Source organism: Gallinula chloropus, assembly GCF_964237585.1.
Source record: "Gallinula chloropus genome assembly, chromosome: 1".
Classification (NCBI taxonomy): Eukaryota; Metazoa; Chordata; class Aves; order Gruiformes; family Rallidae; genus Gallinula; species Gallinula chloropus.
Window position 1 is genome coordinate 125,254,426 of NC_140085.1, and position 22,767 is coordinate 125,277,192.

The window sequence follows — 22,767 nt, forward strand, 5'->3', positions numbered from 1 at the left end:
GTTTGCTCAGGTTGAATAGGAAATAAAATTCCCAAACTAGGTGACTATTAAGATATATGCCAGTGCAAATAAAGTAAAGGGAATTTTAAATTCTATTTTAAAATGCTTCACATTTTGTTGTAGTACTTATTTTCAGTCAACAACGTTGCAAGTAGCTGGGTGTATGGTAATGGGTTCTTACACTGTGCAAGCTAGAACAATAAAACACTTCTGAATTGCACTTAGCAAGCAGGAAACTGTCTGCTTCGTGAGTGCTGCAGCACACAGGGATACTACAGCATCATATAAAAAAGTCTTCGCTAGCAAGAGTTTTAGATGGACTGCTAAAATGGTCTTAACCAGGAATTAAATACATCTGGCTATTACCTGCACGAGCGTTGTAATGGATAGTAAACCTGTACTGGCAACCAGAGATAAGAAACAGCTGTTCTCAGCTTCTGGGTTTCTGCCAGAAATGAAATTATTATTCTCTTAGCATAGCTGTAAGAAGTACCACACATTTTGTCAACTCAAATTTATGCAAGGCTAGAATCATCCAGGAAACCAAAAGTGTATTATAGACAGCTACACAGCAATCTCTTGAAGGAACACTAAATCCAATTATGCAGAACATCACAGAATTGTTTGTTATTCTTAAAGCACTTCGTTCTCATGAAAGCAAAGTATTTCTTCCTCTTCTAATGTATCAAGAACACTATCATGTGTAAGATTCTGCGGTAATATTATGACTGCAAAGCTCTTATCCAGATTAATTCAGAAGCAACAGAAGAAAAATACCTCCCAAAAACTATGCAGCAATCTATTCTGTCCCTTAGGTATTGAATTAAATCCAAATCTTAAAGTGGAAGAACTGCAGCTTGGTGGTATTCCTATTGGGAATATTAATGATTGATTGGGAGAGGGCATTTTATTTTCAAAAATTATAAATTAGTATAATCCTAGTCAAATTAGTCCTCAGATAATACCAATTTCTATGGGTAAGAAAACATCATATTTAAAGCTATTTGATGGGCCACATATTAACACACAGGTTAGTATTACTGAATAAAAGCATACAAAGAAATGAGGAAGTGATAGTGTACAATGAAATTGTAATCTATGCCTAACCCCTTGGCCTCAGTTTCCTACCCCTTTCTAGACAATGGAGAATAACAGATCAGTCACCAAAATTACATTTACAGCTGTTTAAGTTCACACCAGTAAAAGGTATATTTAAGCATAAGAGTTTTTTGTATTAGCCTAAAAATAAGCTTAAAAGTAGGACATGTTCCCTTATTTTAAGGTAGTTAACTTCAAAACATAGCACGCTATTCTATTTTTGACATTTTTTGCCTTCCTGCAAATTATGTAACAGATTGTATCCTTACATCATTTGAGCTATAGTTGTGCAGGGGAAGTGAGGAGCTGCGTGCATCCTACAGCTGCAGCTTGCACTACTGCAAGGAGCAGCTCACCTATTGATCACCTATAAATTATATGTGTATTTGAGTATTTATATTTGAAAATGCACAGAGTTCTGTGCTCTTGCACATGTGGGTCGTGCTACAGGCTCCAGTGGCAGTACAGTCTAACGCTGTAATCAGACTCTGCGTTTCTTTGACACTTCCAGCGTTACTGGTTCTCATGGTTCATGGGTTTGAAATTTAATTTCACCTTCCTTTTTGTAAGAATGCAAAGCTATTTAAGTAATAGTAAAGCAATACACTCAGCTTAGCTACGGATGGTTATCTGAAGGTTGAAAAACAGCAGGACTGAGAGAGGTGCTGTGGTAGGCTTTTTGTAACTTCTTGGCCACCAGGGAAAGTAAAACAGGATTACCACATTCCTATTTCACCCAAACATATTTCTTCCTTTCCCTAGCTTCTTGGCATTGTCTAATCTGAAACCTATTGCCTCACTCCTCAAGCTTGTTCCCAGTTGCTTTTCCTTCTCCTTTTCACAGAATAATGGGGGTTGGAAGGGAGATGATCTGGAGACTATCTAGTCCCATCCCTTGCTGAAGCAGGATCCCCTAGAGCAGGCTTCACAGGATCACATTCAGGCGGGTTTTGAGTATCTCCAGAGAAGGAGATTCCACAGCCCCTCTGGGCAGCCCGTCCCAGTGCTCTGTCACCCTCAGAGGGAAGAACGTTTTCTTGTATTCAGAAGGAACTGGCTGTTTTCCAGTTAGTGCCCACTGCCCCTTGTCCTGTCCTTGGGCACCACTGAGAAGAGTCTGGCCCCATCCTCTTAACAGCCACACTTCAGGTATCAGTAAGTATTGATCAGACCCCCTCTCAGTCTGCTCTTCTCCAGGCAAAACAGCCTCAGCTCTCTCAACCTTTTCTCGTACGAGAGATGCTCCAGTCTCCTCACCATCCTTGCAGCCCTCCAATGGACTTTGGTCAGTAGTTCCCCGTCTTTCTTGAACTGGGAAGCCCAGAACTGGACACAGAGCCCCCCTCACTGTGCAGGTGATAGTCTTCTTCATGCACCCCCGGATACCATTGGCCTTCTTGGCCACAAGGACATACTCCTTGTTCATGCTCAACTCCCAGGTCTCTCTCTACAGTGCTGCTTCCCAACAGGTCAACCTATACTGGGGTTATTACTCCCTAGGTGCAGGACCCTGAACTTGGCCTTGTTGAATTTCATTTCGTTCCTCTCTGCCTGATCCTCCAGCCTGTCCAGGTCTCGCTGAATGCCAGCACAGCCTTCTGGTGCAACAGTTTTGTGTCATCACTGAGTATACACTCTTTCCCCTTGTCCGGGTCACTGATGTTGATATTTTCAGACCATCTGGAATGTTTCCAGCTTCTTTCACTGCTGCTGTGTGATTCGTTTCCCCTCTGTGGGGTCCCTAACCTCCTTCCAGCCCTTCTTCACAATTCATGTGCATGCGACTCTACCAAAATAGCAAGACTTGCCTGTACAGCCATATTATAATGACACCATGAAAAGCTGAGGTCACAACTCCATAGCCTTGGTGACTATTAAGCAGGCATTCTTTATGGCAGCGCTGGGCAGCACAGGGGATCACTCCTCCTAATGTGCGCTCTGACCAAGTTAGTTGCACAGCTTGTATGCGTATTATAAACACATATTCATGACCTTTCCAAGAATTCATTATCATATTCATTCCTTTTCTGACAATTCATTATCATAGGTTAGCACCCTTTCCCGTATGCATACTACAGTCTTCATGTGGTCTTCAAGGACTCTGATGGCCTTTTACTTCATCCAGTCATCTTCATCACTGTGTTTTTGCCATGAACTCGAGCCCTTATCTTCCTCTTCCCATTTACTAGAGCCGCAGGACTGGTCTTGGGGCCCCTTGTAGCCTTGAGTTTTCTTCTGCTCAGAGATAGTCCCTCTAGAAAGCTTACACAGATGTCACAATAGCATTGCTGCAAACCATTTACTGGTATCTTCAAAAGCCTAGACAGTAAGTCTCTATTAGAACCATGGCTGCATAATACGTTGTTGACACCCACAATAATCCAGACAGTAGGTCCCATTAGATTCATCCCTCTTTTCAATAAGCACATTTCAGCTCTTTTCTCCAACTCTTGTTGGAGAAAATTGTTTGTTATTCTGGACTCCAGCCTATGGTTGAGAGAGGAGCAGTGTATTTCATTGCATGGACAGTGATTTCTTGGGTTTGTTACAGCACCTGCTGCTTGGGAGTGGCGTTTTTAAAGTATCTATTTTGAATGAGAGAGGGAAAGAAAATACTCGGAATCAAATGATCAAACAGCTAATTACTGGTTGAGTCTCAGGAATGATTTTTTTCATGCACGAACAGCAGGGGTCACTAAAAAGAAGGGTTACACTGGGTGAAGCAAGCAGGCTTTTTTTTTTCGAACTAGATAACTTTTCTTGTTAAGAAATCACTATCTTTAAAAAAAAGAAAAGTCTTGGTCCTACAAGATAATATACTGGTAATAAAAAACATTAGCTTTCTGACTGTGGCCTAGACTATAAGGCATCTCTGACTATGAAAACCTATCATAAAAATTATTACAATTATTATTATATTATTCTTAAAATTGTTTAATCTACAAGGACATATTCTACATAATACTTTGTTAAAAAACATTAAGTTTTAAAAACATGTTGATTTTGACATGTAACACTGTGATAGCCAGGAGTAATGCCATTTCCTCTCTATTTCTTGTGACCATGCTGTCATTTCTCTGTTATTTGCCATTATTGGAAGTTTATGCAACACAATTAGTAATGTGGAGACTTGAAAATAAAATTTCCATTTAGAACAAGTCAACAAGAGAATAAACAAAATACTTAGATGGTATCTCAGTGTCCCTTCACTGAACATAAACTGAAAAAATGTGCGTACTCCTGTTCATGGAAGGATGGGAAGTGCTGACCACACAAGGGAAGAAATTGACAAAAGCCCAGTCAAACACATTAGCAGGAGGAACCCTGTAAAAGAACACACCAGAAAGATAGGTTGCTCACTCTGCTTCGTATCTGTCCTGTAAACTTAATAGTCAAGTGGGAGGGGAGGGTGTATTTATCTTTGCAGCTGAATGAGTTCAATTTCTCTCAGATTAGGACAGAAGTTTCAGAACAGCAGGTTAATCCTCCCTCAATTCATGGGCAGCAGAGCAAACAGACTTCTATCAGCATGGCCAAGTGCAAAATTGTAATTCCAGAGATTAACGTTGTCTTTCCTGTTTGCTTTGAACTTGACCTCCGTGTTTCTCTCCTAGGTAAGTCTGTATGTATGAACGTGTGTGTGTGCAGCTATTTATTCATTTGTTTGTTTGTTTGTTGTTAACAGCTTCTGTCCAAGGCCCCTGGGAGAGGGCAATCTCACCAAACAAAGTGCCGTATTATATCAAGTGAGTATGAATAGTAATTCACTCTGGCTATTTACGTTTGTAATTTACAATGATAGTTGATATTTTTTAGTTTACTGTGAGCTGCTCCTATAGTATCGAAATGGGAAGGACAAATGGTAATGCAGCATTTGATAAATGTCACAGAAGTCTGCTCGTTTTATAAAAACGCAGTAGGATGGACCGATTTGTAACTTGCCTTGGTTTTATGCTACTGTAAATCAACAAAAAATGAAGCAAAGCTTCCGGGTATCTGGATTATATCTCAATTTGCACCACTGGCCACTGAAGGTATGGCAGGTTTTGCAAACAAAAATCCATTCCAAGTTGCAGTTCTGAATGTGATATATGGGGGTTTAACCTCACAGTGCACATACTTTATGCAACAGATTTCTTTAGGGAAAGCACTTGGTAAAGTTTGTTGCTGAGGAACAACAAGGGACAATTAGTCCCTATGGACTATTCCTTTGGAGTTTATTTCCCAAATTAAGTTAGTTTGCTCTAAGTGATGTGTATGCATAAAAAATGAGAGGAAAAATTTTTAAAATCAACTTAGAAATGCCTGCTTCTAGTTTAGTGCCATAAACAGAACAACTAAGAAGTTTTTCTGCCTTTTACCATCCCTCTTTAGTTTTTTATTATCTGAAATATGTGCCTTGAACTCTTTATATGTAGCTTCTGAAGAAAACAGGTGATAAAATACCCACAGTAAAGACTATAGTGCAAGTAACTGAAACATGAGTGTTTTTAATACCCGTATTCATGTGGTTCCTCCTTACATTCCCAAAGCACTTTGCAAACTCAACTAGTGTTACTGAAGCCATCTGGCTTCAGATGGCTGTGGCAGTGGCACTTCAGCTGCAATTTCCACAATCATGTGAGCTGCTACAGCAGCTTCAGGGCAAGCGTTTGACTTACATGTGAGGAAAACTACATCTGTGGTGCAACACAGAGGTACAGCCATACCTTGCTAAACACTGGTTGCCTTGTTTGTAATTTTTCCAATGTTTGCACTTGGCTAAGAATAATGAAACAGTCCCGAAGAAGATGGAAAGCTCTATCAAGGAAGAGGAGTGATCTATGGGACAAAAATGCTGGGAAGCAAGTTGAGGCTCTGGCATGTCAAAGTCAGTTTATGGCATTACTATGGAAAAAAAAGATCCTCTTTTTCTCTTTCTCATGACATGACTTGCCATTATGGGAAGCAATGCCTGGGCAATCTTTAACGTAGGCAGGAGATGCATTTCATGCTGTGCTTCCCACTCCTTTCTGTGCTACTCACACTCAGCAGCCATGCGGAACTGTTGACTGTGCTAAAACGTTTGGTGGTGCTCTCGCTTGTTCCTTAGTAGGTTTAGGTGTCAACTTTCCATTTTGCCTTCTTTTCTTGACCATTTACAGATTCAAAGGCCATTTACAGATTCAAAGGAATGCATTTGTTTTATTTCGTACACTTTAGAATATATCTTAATAACCATAAAGAGTTGCACCAATAAGAGTTTATTAAAGTTTAAATTCAGCCACATCTGTTATAGAAAAACTTGTTGTCCTTGAGACGTAAACTAAACAAATCGTTTTAATGAGTCTTACTGAGCTGGTACACTTATTCCCTTCTTCAGCCATTTTCTTTTTAATCACTCATATTTCATATTTACAGACAACTGAATTGCCCGTTTTCTGTGCCATTTTTGTCTTTTAAACTTAGCATATTCTTTCTTTATTCTTTGATACTTGTTATCTCCAAAAGATCTTTCTTGAAGACTGGGTGGCTCTAGATGGCCTTCCTTTCATGCTCACATCATTTTCTTCCTGTCACGAATGTAGAATACTGGTGCTAGCCTCCTTTGTTAATCAGATTCGCTACATGTTTTATTGCTTTTCATTTTATCTGTTTTTCTCTTGATGCTTAACTGGTTTATCTCATCACTTTCAGATTTTCAATGACGTAGCATTTGATAAGTCCGTAAATCAAGCAGTACTGGTGCTAAATCTTCAGCGGCGACGTTTACTTACTGCTGGCTATCTTCAAGCCTTGTAATTTTCCTGGTCAAACAGTAATTTTTAGACATCTGATTAATCTGTAGCAACTAGTTGCCTCTAAAGCTATCACTTCAGTAATTTCTTCTTGAGATTGTTTGTGCCAGTATGGGTTTGTTTGGGTTTTTTAATTGTATTGGTGTAGGTCTCATTGCCCTGAAAATTATAATTATGGGCAATGTGCCACATGTTTCAGCTGTTCCCAGTCACTCCATTCCCAGTCACTCCACTCCCACCCTCTCCATTACCAGGAGTTTCATAGTTTCCTGACCTACCCTCAGCCTCATGGAAATTCCTAATCTAATAGCCCTGCACCAGCTGCTGCTCTGGGGGATATCCCTTCCACCTTTCCATGTACTCCCCTCCTTATGGAGATGACGAGCTAGGCCTACAGATCAGCCTCGCCTCTCTCTTCCCCAGGGAACCAAGAAATCAAATTTTTCTGTCCAGGGCATCAGAAATATTGCCCGGCCCAAGCAGCGAGTGGAAAATGCTGCTGGGTGCTGAGCACTTGCTCAGCACACAAGGTGCTACTGAGTTAAGAAAAATCTCTCCATTTTGCCTCTGAATTAAAACTTGTTAAATTGCTCGAAAACACATTTTATCCAACACTTTCTGATCTTTTTTTTTTTCTCCCTTGATATATTCCTTGTGTCTAGTGTAGGATTTAAAGGTTTTATTAGATTAAAAAAGGAGAGGAGTATAAAAAGAAAATAGTTTTCAGTTTAATCAGTCCTGTTTTTTGAAGACCTTGATCCTACTCTTAGTGGAGTGCAACCTAGAAAATAGGAGGGCAAAAGCAGGCAGAGGCATGTCTGTACTCTTTAACAGTGTTTTAGGTATTCATTAAAATTTCTAAATTTAAGTTTTTAGGAGACAAAACAGGCAATTACTGTACATCAGAAATCTGAAAAGCAAATGAAAAAAATGCACAGCACAAAAAAGACTACTGAAAACGCATCAAAAGATAAAAAAAGTCTCAAATTCTTAAAAAGACAGATAACGAAGGTGAGGAGGCTGCAGAATTTATCACCGTAATTCAGATCAGATCACATCTTAACAGAGCTCACCCCGCTCTGAAAGGGATCTCACGTGTGCACATATAAACACACATGTTCTTATCTTCCAATCTGATAGAAGAGCTGCTCCAAAACAGTGATAGAGATCAAAATCAAACGTCTACTTTGGATTTTGCAATATCAGAAGAAACATTTGGTCATGCCACACAACCCAATTCCTCTTCAGCATCCATCCTCCCAGGGCACAAGGGGACATTAAGCAGCTATACGCTGAATCACATCTGCATCCCTCTTGTGTATGGCTTGCCCTGTGCTCAGCAAACGTGTTCGTTACACAGCACTGGGAGATTGCTGTTGCCTCAGCGTAAGGAGGAGGGAGGAGGTGGACTGAAGCCTGTAACATACTTTGTCTCTAAAAAAAACCCTCAAAACAAACAATACTCCTGCCACCATGGAAGTGTAATAGTTGTGACTTCTGTATTTGTGCTAATATTTGACATTATTATTCTTCCTCTGTATATCTGACTTGCCAGTTAATAGCATCTGTCTTCTTACCCTCTTGCTGTGCCCATTCTTTTGATGGATTTAAAATGCTTCTGCAAAAATACAGTAGTCTTTCATCTCAGTACTTCCCACAAAGGAAGCCTTCCAAGTTATTTCCCAGCCAAGCTTTTTTTCTTGCACAGATTATAGCAGTTCAATGAACTTTGTCCTGCTAAGGACAAAGCTGGATTCTCCAGAGCATAGATTTGACTCCTTGAGAAGATCTGTATGAGCCTACCCATATAAATTAGTTACAGAGCAAGCTAACTCTGAGGATGATGCATCTCCACTTTCTTACTCTTTTCCACATTGTAGTTTCCTATGGGAGTATTTGACTTGCATTAAATGTATCAGCTTGTGACATACAGTTTTGTTCGTTTTAGATTCTGCAGCCTTTCCATTCTTCACATCGGAGATCTAGCGGGCCAGTTTCTATAAACATACTTCTTTGTTGTCTTAATTTTTAATCTCCCTTTTAATTGTTGTTTAGCCATGCAGAATTTCAACACAGAAAAAAAGCTAAGAGCCCTGAGATTTCATTGCAAAAGCAAACAGATTAAAGTCATGACTCTTACTTCTGTTCAACTTAGAGACAGGATAAATGAATCTCTCTGAATTAAATTCTAAGATAAAATAAAGCAAAGAGTTGCTGTTCTGGTAAAATCACTTGGTCTAATTGTTTCTTCTGCAGAACGTAGATAAGTATGACATGCAAAAGCAAGTAGGAGATACCTGTCAGATGGAACAGAGACAGACATGGATAAATAATGTATGATTATGTATATGTAGTGAGGGAGTCTGTGAGCAAGGTATCAAAACCATGTCAATGGCTGACAGTGAACCTATCTACCAAGTACCAGAAAGGTATTTTGGCTTTTTAATAGCATGGCTATCATGATCTTTTCCTGTCTTTCAGTTCTGAAATCGAAGCCAAAAGTCAAAGCTCCTGTAAGGAATGAAAAACTGTAATGTTTTTTTGGTCTGCCCTTACATGATGCAAATGATTATGCTGTCTAGCATAAAGCCTTAAATTAAATAGCTGGTATTTCTTAGAGGCTTGTCCAAGTGCAGAGTTTTTCTTTATCATTTGCAGGGTCATGAAGCCTTGGTTCCAAAACTTGTCACAAAAATTTAAACTTGGAGTGTAAATAAATGAGAAATCTTGAGCCTTTAACTACCTTTAAAATGAAAGTGGAGGTTATAAACAGATGTGTTCCCGCTGACTGAGCAGGAGCACTTGGGGAAGATACCGCGGGTCTGCTCTTCGTTACCATCTGTCAGCAGGGAGTTACTGCCCTCATATGTGAAGTAACTGAAGGAGACTTAATTTGTTTTGAAATGAATTCTAAGTACTCAGCAGCAGTTTTATCATATCCTAGGCAGTGCAGGGTCTGGAGGCAGGGCTGTAGCCTCTCATTAGGGGCAGTAACTGACAGAAACCATGTGCTTTCCCACCATAACCATGCATAGCACAGGACAGAGAGCAGCTTCCCATGTTGAGTCTGTTTTGCCCATGATGCTAATTGAGGAATGATCTCTCGCTGTCCTTATCTCGACTCCTAACCCTCTCAATATATGTTTTCTCCCCTGTCCAGCTGATAAGGGGAGTGATAGAGCGGCTTTGGTGAGCCTCTGGCCTCCAGCCAGTGTTAGACCACCACAGGTGCTTAACGCGATACTTGCAAAATTTGGTCCTCATCTTTAAATGGATAGTAAATTCCTTAAGCTTTGTTGTCAAATTAATTCACTACAAGTCCCCACAGAGGGTGTACAGTGTTAAGCCATGCAAAGAGGTTAAATAGTGCAGGTGTGATTTTTGTGCATGTTGAATCTTAAAATGCATTATGCGGGTAATATTGTTTGGTCAGTTTAGTAATGAGCGGTGTAAAGAGAATTTTTGTATGGAATCTGGCTTTTCTGTTTTCCTAATTAAAAAGAACATATCAACATTTAAAATTTGTTAAATCCAGCTACTCTTTGTTTTCCAGCTCTGGAGCTAGGAGAGTAATAGATGAACTATTTTCATAGGCAGCAATGTGAAAAGTAAATTTTTGATACTTTACAGGAGTTCATATCTTTATAGAGTAATAGAACATGATTACATAATCTTATATATTTTATACTTTATACTTTTATTGCAGATGAAATTGTTGTATTTATAACAAGCTAGACATGATTTTTGCTTGAATCTTACTTTTTTACTTCATTTCCATTTGCTCCATTTTACTTCAGTTGTTAAATGTAGGTTTACTGTTTTACACATCATCAAGAAAAAAAAATAACACAGCCAATATGATTTTTACCAAGTTGAATGGCATATATACAACATGATCCTATTTTATAGAGTACATGCCAGATCTTCCATAAAAAAGTAGATTTTACAGCTGCTCCTGATAGCTAAAATTTACTGCCATGTACTTCAAGCCCATGTTTTAAACATCATGTGCTTAATGAGCAGGATTCGAAAATAGGAATTATGTTTGATTTTCACTGGAATGCTTTGAACTTGAAAAGATTAGACATATTAAGGGGGAAAATAGAAAGATTTGCCTGTCAGACTTTTCTATTTTTTAAAGATCAATTACATACTTAATTTAGATGACAGACAAAGAGAAGACAGCTTCTGATAACTGTCCTATGAAATCTTGAAGGAAACGAGGAACAATATCTCAGATATTTTACATATTCTTATTATACCAAGAAGTCTTGTAATTCCTTTGTTTCCTCCGAAGACTGACAGCTTCTCCAAAACAGCGCTTGCCATACCCATTATCTGCATTGCCCTTGGTTCAGTGTCTTTTCTGACGCAGCTAGCTCCACAAATAGGCAGCCCAACTCTTTTCCTGTTCCACATGGGAAAAAATTCATCACTAATAATAAGGAGCTCAGCATTAAATTGATGTCTATTCACCTGCTGTGCCTTTTCTGTCTTCTTTGTGGTCTTGTCCACCTAATATAAGGCAGGACTATAATTAACATTTATGCATATTAAGGTAAGTTTTAATACCAGTGAAAAAAGTAATGGATAGGAACGGGTACAAGTTACATCACCCGCTGGATGCAGTATGGATGCACAGACTCTGTAGGCTGTGCAACGCGCTCGTATTGGCATCTAAGGCAACGTGACCATCAAGAGAAGCCTGAGAATGCAATAATCAGACATACTGGCTTGGCTGCTTTTGTTTCTCCAAGTGGCCTGTCTATCAGGGCAAGGTCAGTTTTCCTCCCAGATTGAGGGCTCGGGGGTTTTTTTTTCCCAAAATGAACTCCCTGAAGCTGCTGAATCTCTCATGCAGTTGTTTTCCCTCTGACCTTGTAAGATGCCAGTTCTCCTACAGACTGCAGTAAGTTCCTGTTTTGCAGAACACTCTCCACCTGTCTCGGCATATTTCTTGTCCTGAATGATTTGTTTAGTCTTTACTTACTGAATCATGACTATGGATTATTTGACCCATTTTTCTCCTTGTTGGATCCCTTCCACTGATATTTTTTTTCTTTTTTTTCCTTGCCTAATAATAGTTGCAGTCATTTCTGTGTTGCATGTCAGTTCTGTGATATCCTTATCTTTAGACCTTCAATCCTGAGAACTGATTTTGTGTATGTACTGTGCTTGGGTGTTCACAGGTTCTAAGGGAAACATAAAATGAATTATCTGAGAACTGTATAAATGTCAGTAAGATTGCATTTAAACTGAAGTAAAGATTCTAACCAATAAGTTAGGAATCAAATCATCTGCATTCATTTTGCTTATTTCTCATTTTCTGATTTAAAAGTTGAACTTTGTCAGATAAATTACAATTTAAAATACGATGTATAGGCTTGGCAGCCTCTTGCATGCTACATATTTGCTTTGAATTTCAAGTATTCCTCAGATAATTTTTTATATTAGGAAATCTATGGCCAGATAATTCAAGAAAAACAAACCATTAAAAAAAACCCTCTCTGAATGAATTGCTTTTCTTACAAGCAGTTTTGATGAGACAAGCATTCATGTTTTTTCCATGGCAATAAGAGCTCAGAAAATGAGATTATGGTAAAACACAACAGAGTCTCATTATCAAGTACTGCTCTTTATAGAACTAGCCCAGCACAGACGCCAAATGCTGCCTACTGCCTACTGAGGAGAGGTCAAGCTTTGCTCTCTAATGCCTACTCACTCCATGTGCCTCGGTCCTCCCTCCTCTTCCCCAGCAGGGACAAAATTCGTTTCTGTAACTGCTGTATGTAAGTGTTAGGTTGGGAGCCCGAGGGGGGACACAAACTCAATACTAAGAACGCAGGTTGCTGTAAGTATGTGTGAAGCTGTTGGTATGAGCTTTATTCTTCTCTTCTGCACTTCACACTTTATGAGGTGAAGTTACATGTTATGATGTTAGTGAAACTGTATGGTAAATTAGGGGCGGGGGCGTGTGTGTTACATTCACATTTGAATTTTCATGCAACAGAGAAAGGTTGCAACAGAGAAGAAAAAAAAATCTAAAATCATGACAGCTCAGTCTCATTCAGGAATTTTATCTAGACATCTGTGAGAAAACCTTGTATTATTTTAGCATTTCAGTAAAACAAAAGGGCTTTAGATATCTAGCTAGTAAATAACCCGGATTACCTTTTGAATTCCAATACGTACCTCTCTCCTGGGTTTCCTTTGCAAGGTACTTTTTCTGTTCACTACTGCAGAGCTAATATAGGAATAGAGGGGCAAAGATACATTTTTCCATGCTTCATTTTTCACAGTTAGTTCAATTTTTTTTGCTTAAAAGCTGTATTATTGTAGAAAATGTTATAAAACTTAGGGCTTGAGGGTTACGACATCCTGCATGAAGCTTACTAAGAAAAATTGCTAGAGAGAGAGGCTACAGGCATGGAGTTAAAATTTAAAGATCTAGCTAGAAAACAATTGAATTTGACTAGGGAGATCTAGCTAAAAACCCAGTCCAGCTAGATTGGGTTTAACTAGGGAATGGATTATTTTATACAAATATCTCAAGTCTATTGCCGATATGAATCATGATGTTAAGTTTTAATCACAGCCCAAAAGATTTCTAGTTGAGACATGGGTGTAATACTTTGTTCATAATTATGAGACACCTTTGCAGCAGGAAATATCCCATAAACATCTCAAGGACATGGGAATTAAAGGGTATATGGTCATACAAATTTCTTGGGTTTGCTGCAGTATTTTAGCTGTTGTGGCATGAATATATGGAATAAACACATTTGAGGAAGAGGAAAATTTGAGGAAGACAAATAAAAAGTAAGGTATTAAATTTCAATTTAATAAAAACACTGAAATACTAAAAGAACTTTTGTTTCCAAGCAGGATTCCAACCATCTGCTATCTTGGTGGTTCTATAAGCAAACTGGTACACACTTTAACATTGTAAAGAATGTGACAAAAATCTAACCAATTCTACTGCATAATGAAGCACCAAAAACCTTCACCTTCACTAGAAAATCGGGAGCTGCATGTGTCCTCCCAGATCAGTGATTTTTATCTACTATTTCATCTTCAATTTAGCTCTGCTTAATTGCATTTAGCTGTAGGACTTCATCAATGGCAACACTGTTGGCTGACCTCACCTACACATCTTTTAGGAAACAGAAGAAGTTAAAGCAATTGCAAATACTACTAGATACTATCAACAGTAGCAGCAGCAGTAGTAAACAGATTGCAGCTACAGAGAAGGCTGTAAATGTCCCTAAGGAAATCTCTGTATAATTTAGTTTCGGATATAGCCGTAAGAGTTAATATGAAGTAAACTTGCAGGCGAATCTTCCCTCAGCTAAAACGTCACTTGAAGGTTGAAAAATGCAAATTTGATAGGAATCTTAAGGTTAAAATAATACATTATATGCACATATATGCATTCTATTACCCCTGGGACTACCTCTGCCCAAACAGTTAAGGAACGATATGGAAAGTGTTTAAGGCAAAATTCCTGTCAGTGAGGGTTTTTTTTAACCATGTTTGCCAAGAATCCCTGGAATCCATAAATCATATACTGACTTTGATAAATGTGATTAAGCGGCAAAACGTAGAAAAGTTCTGAAGTAAACAAGCCTACGTTTATGATAGGTTTTCTTACATCTCGATGACAGTTTTGTATGTCATTCATTTGCATTTCATTTGGTGATGTGTTTAAAAGGATCTACTTCCATGTTGTCACCAGCTCCAGCCATACTGCAGTTGCCAGTTTTACTGAGCAAATTTCCTTACTATATGAGAAGTTCTCATGTGAAATATTTTTTCTATATATTTACCAGCTCCAGCAGTGATGTTCAATGATTTTTTTGCTGCTGTGTTTTGCTGAATATTGACTATCGAGTCATTGGATAGTTAAAGTTCTCTTTCATGGCACAAAGCTGGCATTCAGTGTGTCTCTTGTAAGACAATGCCAGTTCAAGTTCATTTGAAAATTATTCTGAAACTAAGCAGTTTAAGACATAAAACTGAATGCCGTAGCTGAACTATCATTCAGAGGTATTCAACAATCCAAACCTGTAGGGGTTTGGATACTTTCTAAAAACCTAAACCACACAGTGATAGTTTTAGGAGGTAGGGAGAGCATTTATAATTTTAAAATTACTGTGTTTTGTGAAAAGAAACACCATGATTTTCATAATTGCCTTTGATGTGAAGCACAAAAGAAAAGCTGGCTCTAAGTGACAGCCATATTCAGCACTTCCAGAGATGACTGAAAAGCATATTAGACAGCTCTGATTTTTGTTGTTTCTAGACGGTATCTTTATCTTGATGTATTCCTAAGTTAAACTTCTGCCAACTACCCACCTGAAAAATCTTCTCTTTCAATGTTTGAGATGTTTGGGTTGTTTTTTTTTGTGAACACTATTTAGAAATTAGCCAAAAAAAGAGAAGGACTGTTCAACCAATGACAGACCATATGGTCTGCCCACAGCAGAGGAAAGCATAGCCGTCAAGCTGATGCTGCACTGATGTGCTGCACTAACAACTCAAAGCAAAGGGCTTGTTACAGTGAGAGAAATAGAGCTTAAAGGCAAGTTTTGTTTGAAGGAGGACATTCTTGTTTGACACAAGTTTCCTTCGAGGTCATAGCAAGTTTCTTGATCAGTTACAGATAATACATTTCAAAACAAGAAATTGAAGGAATGACACTTAGAACATCAAATAGGTGAATGCTAGAGAAGTTGTCTATTTGCTTAACTTCCTGGGTCCCTTAAACATCAGGAACATTTCAAAATGACTTGTTTAAGAATGTTGATTCCCAGTGATGTATATTTTTTTGAAGCTTATCTGCTATTGCTTTCCTTACATGGGATTCTTTTTCTTCAAGACTGCCCTTGATAAAACTTGCTATCCAGAGCATTGCCCTCCTTTTCCCTGGAATTCATGTCTGTTTCCAGACTATGCTTTCAGCAGTCTTTTCTAGCTTCTGTACCCTTTTTTCACTAGAAGAGCTTTTAATAAGGTCACTAACAATTTCCTGTCGTCCAGCTCCAGGAACCTTTTCAGTGTTCACATTCTTCTCGGTCATTCCACCACTTTCACAGACCACCTTCCTGCTATCCTTTCTTGTCTTCTTTTGGCTTGTTGCCAGGGTTTGCCTTGAAATAATTTAGCATTCATTTTTTTCTGCACCTTCCTCTTGCCTTCAAACGCTCCATTTGCAGACCCAGTCCTCCCGCTGGCAACACTGGGCCTCCAGCCCATCGCCCTCTTTACCCTCCTCTTCTCTTAGCACTGCTTTTAGTCTTAAATTCCTGGGCGTATCCTAATAGCAACCCCAGCACTGCTCTTGTCAGGGTTTCATTTCACTTAGTTGTGCTGATGACTTCTAAATGCAACTTGCTAATTACAAATTTCTTTCCACTCCTCATTAGATTTATTAAGTCCCAAGCTCAAAAGGACCAAATTAGATGTTTTCTTTCAAATTTTAGGGTTTCTCTGTTGACATTTCTACTATATTACAACATTCTCCTCACTCCATCACCTATCCTTTCAGTCTCCCACATGCACTTTAAGCTTACTTTAGTAGTGTTAGTGTTGCATATCATTAAAATATTTTATCTCCTTTGCCTGCACAAAACTATTTTCTTTTTGATTTCTGCTTAAAATTGTCATCGTCATCTGATAGATTTTCACTTAGTACTCAGTCACTCTAATTAGCAGTAATCTAATGCAGCCTCAGCTATTACTTGCTCATTAAAATACGCTGTGTTCACTGTATTACCAGTGCTCATAAAATGAATTATAACTGCCCAGAGTACTTTGTTGCATGAATATGTGAGAAGAAGTTAGAAATTAATTGTGGTGCTGTTGCTCTCTCCATTACCTAACACAGTGAGTACCTTTTGGTGCATTTTTTTTCTTGCTTACGTACTGCTGTATCAGTTTCATTGTAACTCTGCACAGAAGGCAGATACTTTTCACATTCTCCCTATTCCTGTGGATTAGCAGGGAATCTTAAAGAGCAACAAGAATTCTCATTTCTTATCCAGGTGGCTGGCCTGTCTTGAAGAAGACTGAGGTGATCTAGATCCACATGCCAGCAGGCTCCATTAACTTAAACTCCCTTGAATTCTTTGTCCATCAGTGCTGGCAGGGGCTGATATTGCCAGAAATACCCCTTACTTCTACGGGGAGCCTGGGGATTGAACCAGAAGCAACTAATCGTCTTGGTAACTAAGTTTAGCAGCACTTTTCTGAGAGACAGTTATCTCAAATATTCTTTCCTCTATTTCAGATTAATTCCATTAATTCCATAAATTCTAAACCTTTGTAGCCTCACGATATTGGGAAGCTACCTAATTCAGTTTACAGTGACAGTGTGTTAACACGCGTCGTCTCCGTGTTTGCTAAACACTGTTTGCTTCTGGCTCCTTCTGAATTCCCACTAGCCACTACAGTTTTTCCTGCTGCGTGGAAGAAGGTCTTTCTCTGCCTCTTCTTCTGACATAACACACCATTGGGCAAGGTACTGCCGAAATATGAATTAGTGCCAAGCCCATGGTGGTTCAGTATGAACAGGATGCTTCATGGCCGTCCGTCACACTAGGTACAGCTGCCTGCAGCAGTAGCACGTAAGCATTCTAGTATTCTCCACACAAGTTACTACCAGTTGTAGACATTTGCATTCTCCACAGAAAGCCCTTCTCTGAACACCCTTTTGATGTGAGTGATGGGTGCTCACAGAAGGTCGTTGATGAGAATCCTGTTCAGTGGTCATCCTACTCCTGCCTGTAGAAAGCAGCAAGAGGGACACAAGTTCTGAGTAAATGCAGAACTAGCAAAGAAACTTGCAGACTCAGGAGATGCAACCATTCTCAGTCAGATCTATGGGGGTTTTGCTGTATTTCTCTGTTGTACTGTACAATGAAATTCCAGCCAGCTTGAGCACAGAGCTGTGTGCAACTACAGTAGCTTGCAGAGTAGCCAACAAGTTGAGAGCAAAATTGGCCAAGCTAATTTAAACCATCGCTAAGGTGTACCGATAGACTGAGAGTGGGTTTTGTACTAATGCTGCTGGAAGAAAGAAAGTTTGGCTACTCATTGAACCACAGTCTATCATGAACCAGAATTTATAAAAAAGTGTGAGCAGCTATTCCTCCTCACACCAGTCATGTTTCCAGTGATCTCACACCAAAATAGTGACGTAGCATAGAGGCGAATCAAGTCCTTCACCAGCTCAGCTCTCCACGAGAGAAGGCAAGCTTCCTTTCTGTTAACACAGCACACAATACAATGGATCTCAACTCTAAATTAGGTTCTCTGAGTGGTACTACAATGGAGATATTTAATAATAACAATTAGTCTGAATAATGTACTCTGGGCAGCTGCTTCTGATGCTTTTGATTGCAGTATGCTTTCCTCATTGCAGTCAGTACTACTGAAATGCCTTTAGCAACAGAGCACCTACTTTATATGCTCAGAAATAGCAGTTGCAAGTTTTTCCCTTTCTCTTGAGAAATCTGTGCTCAGGATTTGCAAGAGTCTGGCGCATTACAAAAGAGACTACCACTGCTATCTATGCTGTTTTTCCTGAACATCATCTACTTGGCCCAGAACTTTGCAATTAGCAAGTCACAGCAATACCCCATCAACCCAAACCAGAGTGATATCCTAGCATCCACTCAATTTCTTCTCCTCAATGGGTATTTTTAAATTCTTCAAAAACACGAACTCTGTCTTCCAAACCATAACTGGTTTTCTGAGCAGGTATTTCTCTGAAAAAGTTTGCGTTTTTCCTGGCAGCTCTGGCACTCGCATTTCCCCATTACTGGAACTGGTGCTCATTTAGCATGGCTCAATTACTGTTCTAAGCTTTGCTGTACCTTTTCCTATACTGTCAGCCTTGGAAACTTCTTTATTCCACATTGGTAATAAAAGGAGAGCCTGCTTTCAACTCCAAGTCAAGTTGTATTATTCTAAAGCTTCTTTTGAAAAAAAAAATTAAAATAAAATCCTCATCAGTGGTAATTAATTGTGACAGTGTGGGCTTTGTAGCAATTCACAGACCTGTACTTTGTGCATCAGCATTCCTTATTATTCTAATTAAAGTGGAACATTGTGCCCTCGCCAGTCATTAATGGGTTTTCATTTTGTAAATGACATTTGCAAAAGTTAAAACGGGCAGTTCATATGAAGTCCACAGGCAAGAGCGTTAAAATTAGCATCACCATAGCAACAGTCTTCCATCATTAGTATTCAGGGCAACAGTAAATGTTTTGTTGTGCTTTTGTTTCCCAAAAAAAGGGGTTTCTTTATTTGTTACTCATAAATAGAAAAAGCTCAAACCCATATATTTCAGGTAAAATTACTGTATCCATTTGGATGTCACTGTTCTAGAATTTCCCACGGTTTTTTATTGGAGGTTTGGTTTTTTTGTTTTGGTTTTTTTTTGAGGTATTTGTTTTTCAGGACAGAGACTGAATTTCACGATCTCTGTGGCTGGGTCTGTCCAACCTCCTGAGCGACATTTATTCACTGCCAGCCTGCCGCTCAGCAGTACAGTTTCATACAAAGTCTGTCACTTCGACTCAAGACTCTGTACCAAGTAGCAGATTTTGCTGAGAATCTGTAAAAGATGCATGCACAGTGAAACATGGTCAACCCCCCATTAAGTGGAGTGTGCATCTGCTCATGGCTGGCTATTTATATAGTTGTCTTTTATTCCCCCCTTCTCAGGAACTGAAATGTAAGTGCATACATCATCCTGCAGTGAAACAGTATTCAAATATCCTCTTGTCTCACACAATTTAGACTTGGGGAGAGAATAAAAGGTTGCTCCCCCTAAAGGAAACTAAGGTAGATTATGAGCATACTCTGGTGTCCTTTAGTGGAAGAGGTAATGATGGCTACTTATATTTCTGAAAGCTTGAAGAGGACGTAGTTGTCTGGGCGCAAGTCTGGGCGCAAGCTGCAGCAATACTTTGCACTTAAGAAACGGTTTAGCAACGCATCTCCTGAAGCACCCTGCCAGCATATGACTTGTTCAAGCAAAAGTGTGAAAGCAATGCTGGAGAAGCAATAGCTGTCCTCTAGAAACAAATACTACATCTGCAGAAAGAGAGGGGTTAAGAAAATAAAAGCCAGGGGAAAGACATAGAAGATGAGTGGGATGAGGTCAGTAGGACTACTGTTGTAATGTGATGTATCCTGGCTTGTCAGTAACGGGCACAGCTCAGAAGTAACTAAATGTTCCCTAGCATTATGTCTCTGGGGTGTAATTTGGCACTGGAATGTTCCTTCTTTCCTCTTCATCGTCTTAAAATACTTTGTTTTGAGGATTTTTTGCAGAAAAGAGTCTTTAATGAGTGAACACACTTTAGCGCGCTGCAAAAGCTGGGGGTATAATCCGCTCCGGGAAAGATAATTCCTGTAGTTTAACAAATGGGGCACACTTTTATTCAGTCATTGCCTTGCTAGTACCCACACTTGTTGTGCTGATTCATTTTTCTGCAGAATTGGAAAACCTTTAAAAGTGGTGAATACCTGAGGAAAATGACTCTCAGGTTAACTAAGAAATAGCCATGGAGGGTTGACTGGCGACTTTTCGCACCTGGCACTTGGGAGAGTTTTAAATCAGAGGGGGACTGCTGGAACTCTGAGGTTCTCAAACACTTACATATATGTTCATTTGTTCAACCATTTATTTTCTGCCCTTTACAGAAGTACCTTCTTATTCATTCTACTTTTTTTTCCTTTTATTTTGCTACTTGTCAGATGCCTTCTGGGAGGCTCAGGATGCGAGAGCAGTTCATTTACTCCATTTTAGTCTTCCATCCCCTACACTGAACTGTAATATTTTGCAAAATTTTGTCATTTGATCTTCTTAGATAAATTCAGTGGTGAAGCAGAGCATCATAAAAAATGAATAATTTTCACTGAATCCAGAATTCATTCTTCATTTAACTAAAGGTTTTAAAGCCTAGCATTCTGTCCAAGCAAGCTTCTTTGTAAATCAGAGTGAGTTCAATCCCAGCTTCTTGCAGTGCTGAACTTTACAATCATAAGTAACCTACCTTTTTAAAAATCAGTATTAGAGAAATTTTAGATTATTAGCTCTTTACAAGCATCGAAATAGAACATTATTAGAAAGATTTACCTAAATTGCAAGGGGTTTACAGCCTTGTTTGTTGTAATAATGACAGGCAGAGAGGCTGTTTCTGGGAAGGATCAGTGACAGATTACTATTTTCCATTCCAGACTCCGTTCGTTCGTTCATTCATTCATTCATTCATTCATTCATTCATTCATTCAGGGACAGACCCTTGAGTGTTGTGGGAAACGAGAAGAAACTGCCAGTTTCTTAGTTATCCAAAATGGGTAAACACTGTGTTTCCCAAAATATGTGTTTGCATACTTTCTACTGACGCGTGTCCTTGAAAAAGCCACTGAAGCTGTTCTTTGTTTTAAAGACATTTCTGCACTCAGTCAGGAAATGCAGGATGAGATGCCTGTCTGCGAACGTGGATTTCAGATACGTTGTACTAAAAACACAGATTTCCTGTCTAAAGCTTGAACCCTGGAAGCAGGAAAAAAAGCACATGAAATGTTCTCAACTTTCTGTTTTCTATCTTCTTCAAAATCATACCCAGCTTCAACGTACAGAGGCCTCAGAGAGTGGAAATAAGTGCTTTGCAGCTGTTTTCCTGAGTGCAACAGACTACAGATTTTGTAGCTGGAAATGTCAGTGATTACAGGAATAATAAAAAACCCGCAAACAACAAGAGTTATAACTACTAAACCTAAACCGCAGTTTTATTTCTCCACCTATAAACTTTTAGTGCAAGTAATTTGGAATAAAGGCATCTTGAAATTTTAATTCAGTGTTTAGAAATATCTTCCAGATTTCTGCCAGTGAGAGCATTTTAGCCACCAGGACATAGCTGCTGAAAAGGATATTCTTTTTTCTCTATAAGTCAGTTTACTTAAGTACCGCCAGAAAAACAGAGGTTAAAAGCTGTTTCCCAAAGGTCTCTTACTGATAAACTCACTACCATTTCCAAATACTGGTTTGAACTTTGGACTTCTGAACTGACCTATTTTGACATAAACCATCACTAGAAGCATAAGCGAATACCATCAAGAGGTTATTTTTCTGGCCATAGGTCCATTCACTTTATTTGTTCTTTTAATTACTGTCTATTAGTGGAAGTTTTTATTCTTTTAGTACTGCTAAGACATTACCAAACAATGTAAAACACTTTTGTGTTTTAGCAAACCGTTCAGTTGCAGGTGGCGTTCTAGATCTTTGTATCTGATGAGCTTTTCCTCCTGCATAATTCCTCATTCCTTCACTTTTCCACTATTTTAATTGTGCTATGGCACAAAAGCAATGAAAACCTTACTAATATTAGGTGCTAATTACTTGGTTTCATACACTATTATTTCCATCCCTCTTTCCAGTTTGAGGGAGGAATAAATCCTTACTTGCACTCTAACAATCTCGAAATGAGCAGAAGAACCTACAGAGGACTCCAAGCTATGGTGGCAGCAGTTTAGCCTCCTGTCAGACTTACCATCAGAAGTTTTGAAAGCAGCTTTTAGTTCCACTCTGAAAGCAGCTTGCAGGGATTGAGAGACATGCTCATTGATTTCAGCAGAGTTACCTCTAGTTTTTAACCACGTAAAAGGGAGCAGAGTCTGGCTGTCAGCATTTCCTCTCGTGTATCATGTTTTTCACATCAGTGCCTGAAATACTGTGGAATAAACATTTGCTGCTGGCAAAACGCTAATCTGTATCTATAGAGTTTTCTCTTGAGAAATCCCAGCACAAAGCCCTCAGTGCTGTTCTGCTCTGGGGCACTTGTTCACTATTCTAGAACTAAGGAGTGGAAAAAGAGTC

The 22,767-nt window shown here is 39.0% G+C and overlaps 1 protein-coding gene across 4 annotated transcripts in view; it reads left to right on the top strand.

The window, feature by feature from the left end:
* DMD (dystrophin) overlaps positions 1-22,767 on the top strand; it is a gene marked incomplete at its 5' end in the record, with an annotated part of 1,290,802 nt that overhangs the window by 1,161,711 nt on the left and 106,324 nt on the right. For all 4 annotated transcript variants that reach the window (XM_084279200.1, XM_084279202.1, XM_084279199.1 and 1 more), the window contains one exon: positions 4,784-4,844. In XM_084279200.1, coding sequence (XP_084135326.1) covers positions 4,784-4,844 — 61 coding nt within the window. The remainder of the gene's footprint in view (positions 1-4,783; positions 4,845-22,767) is intronic.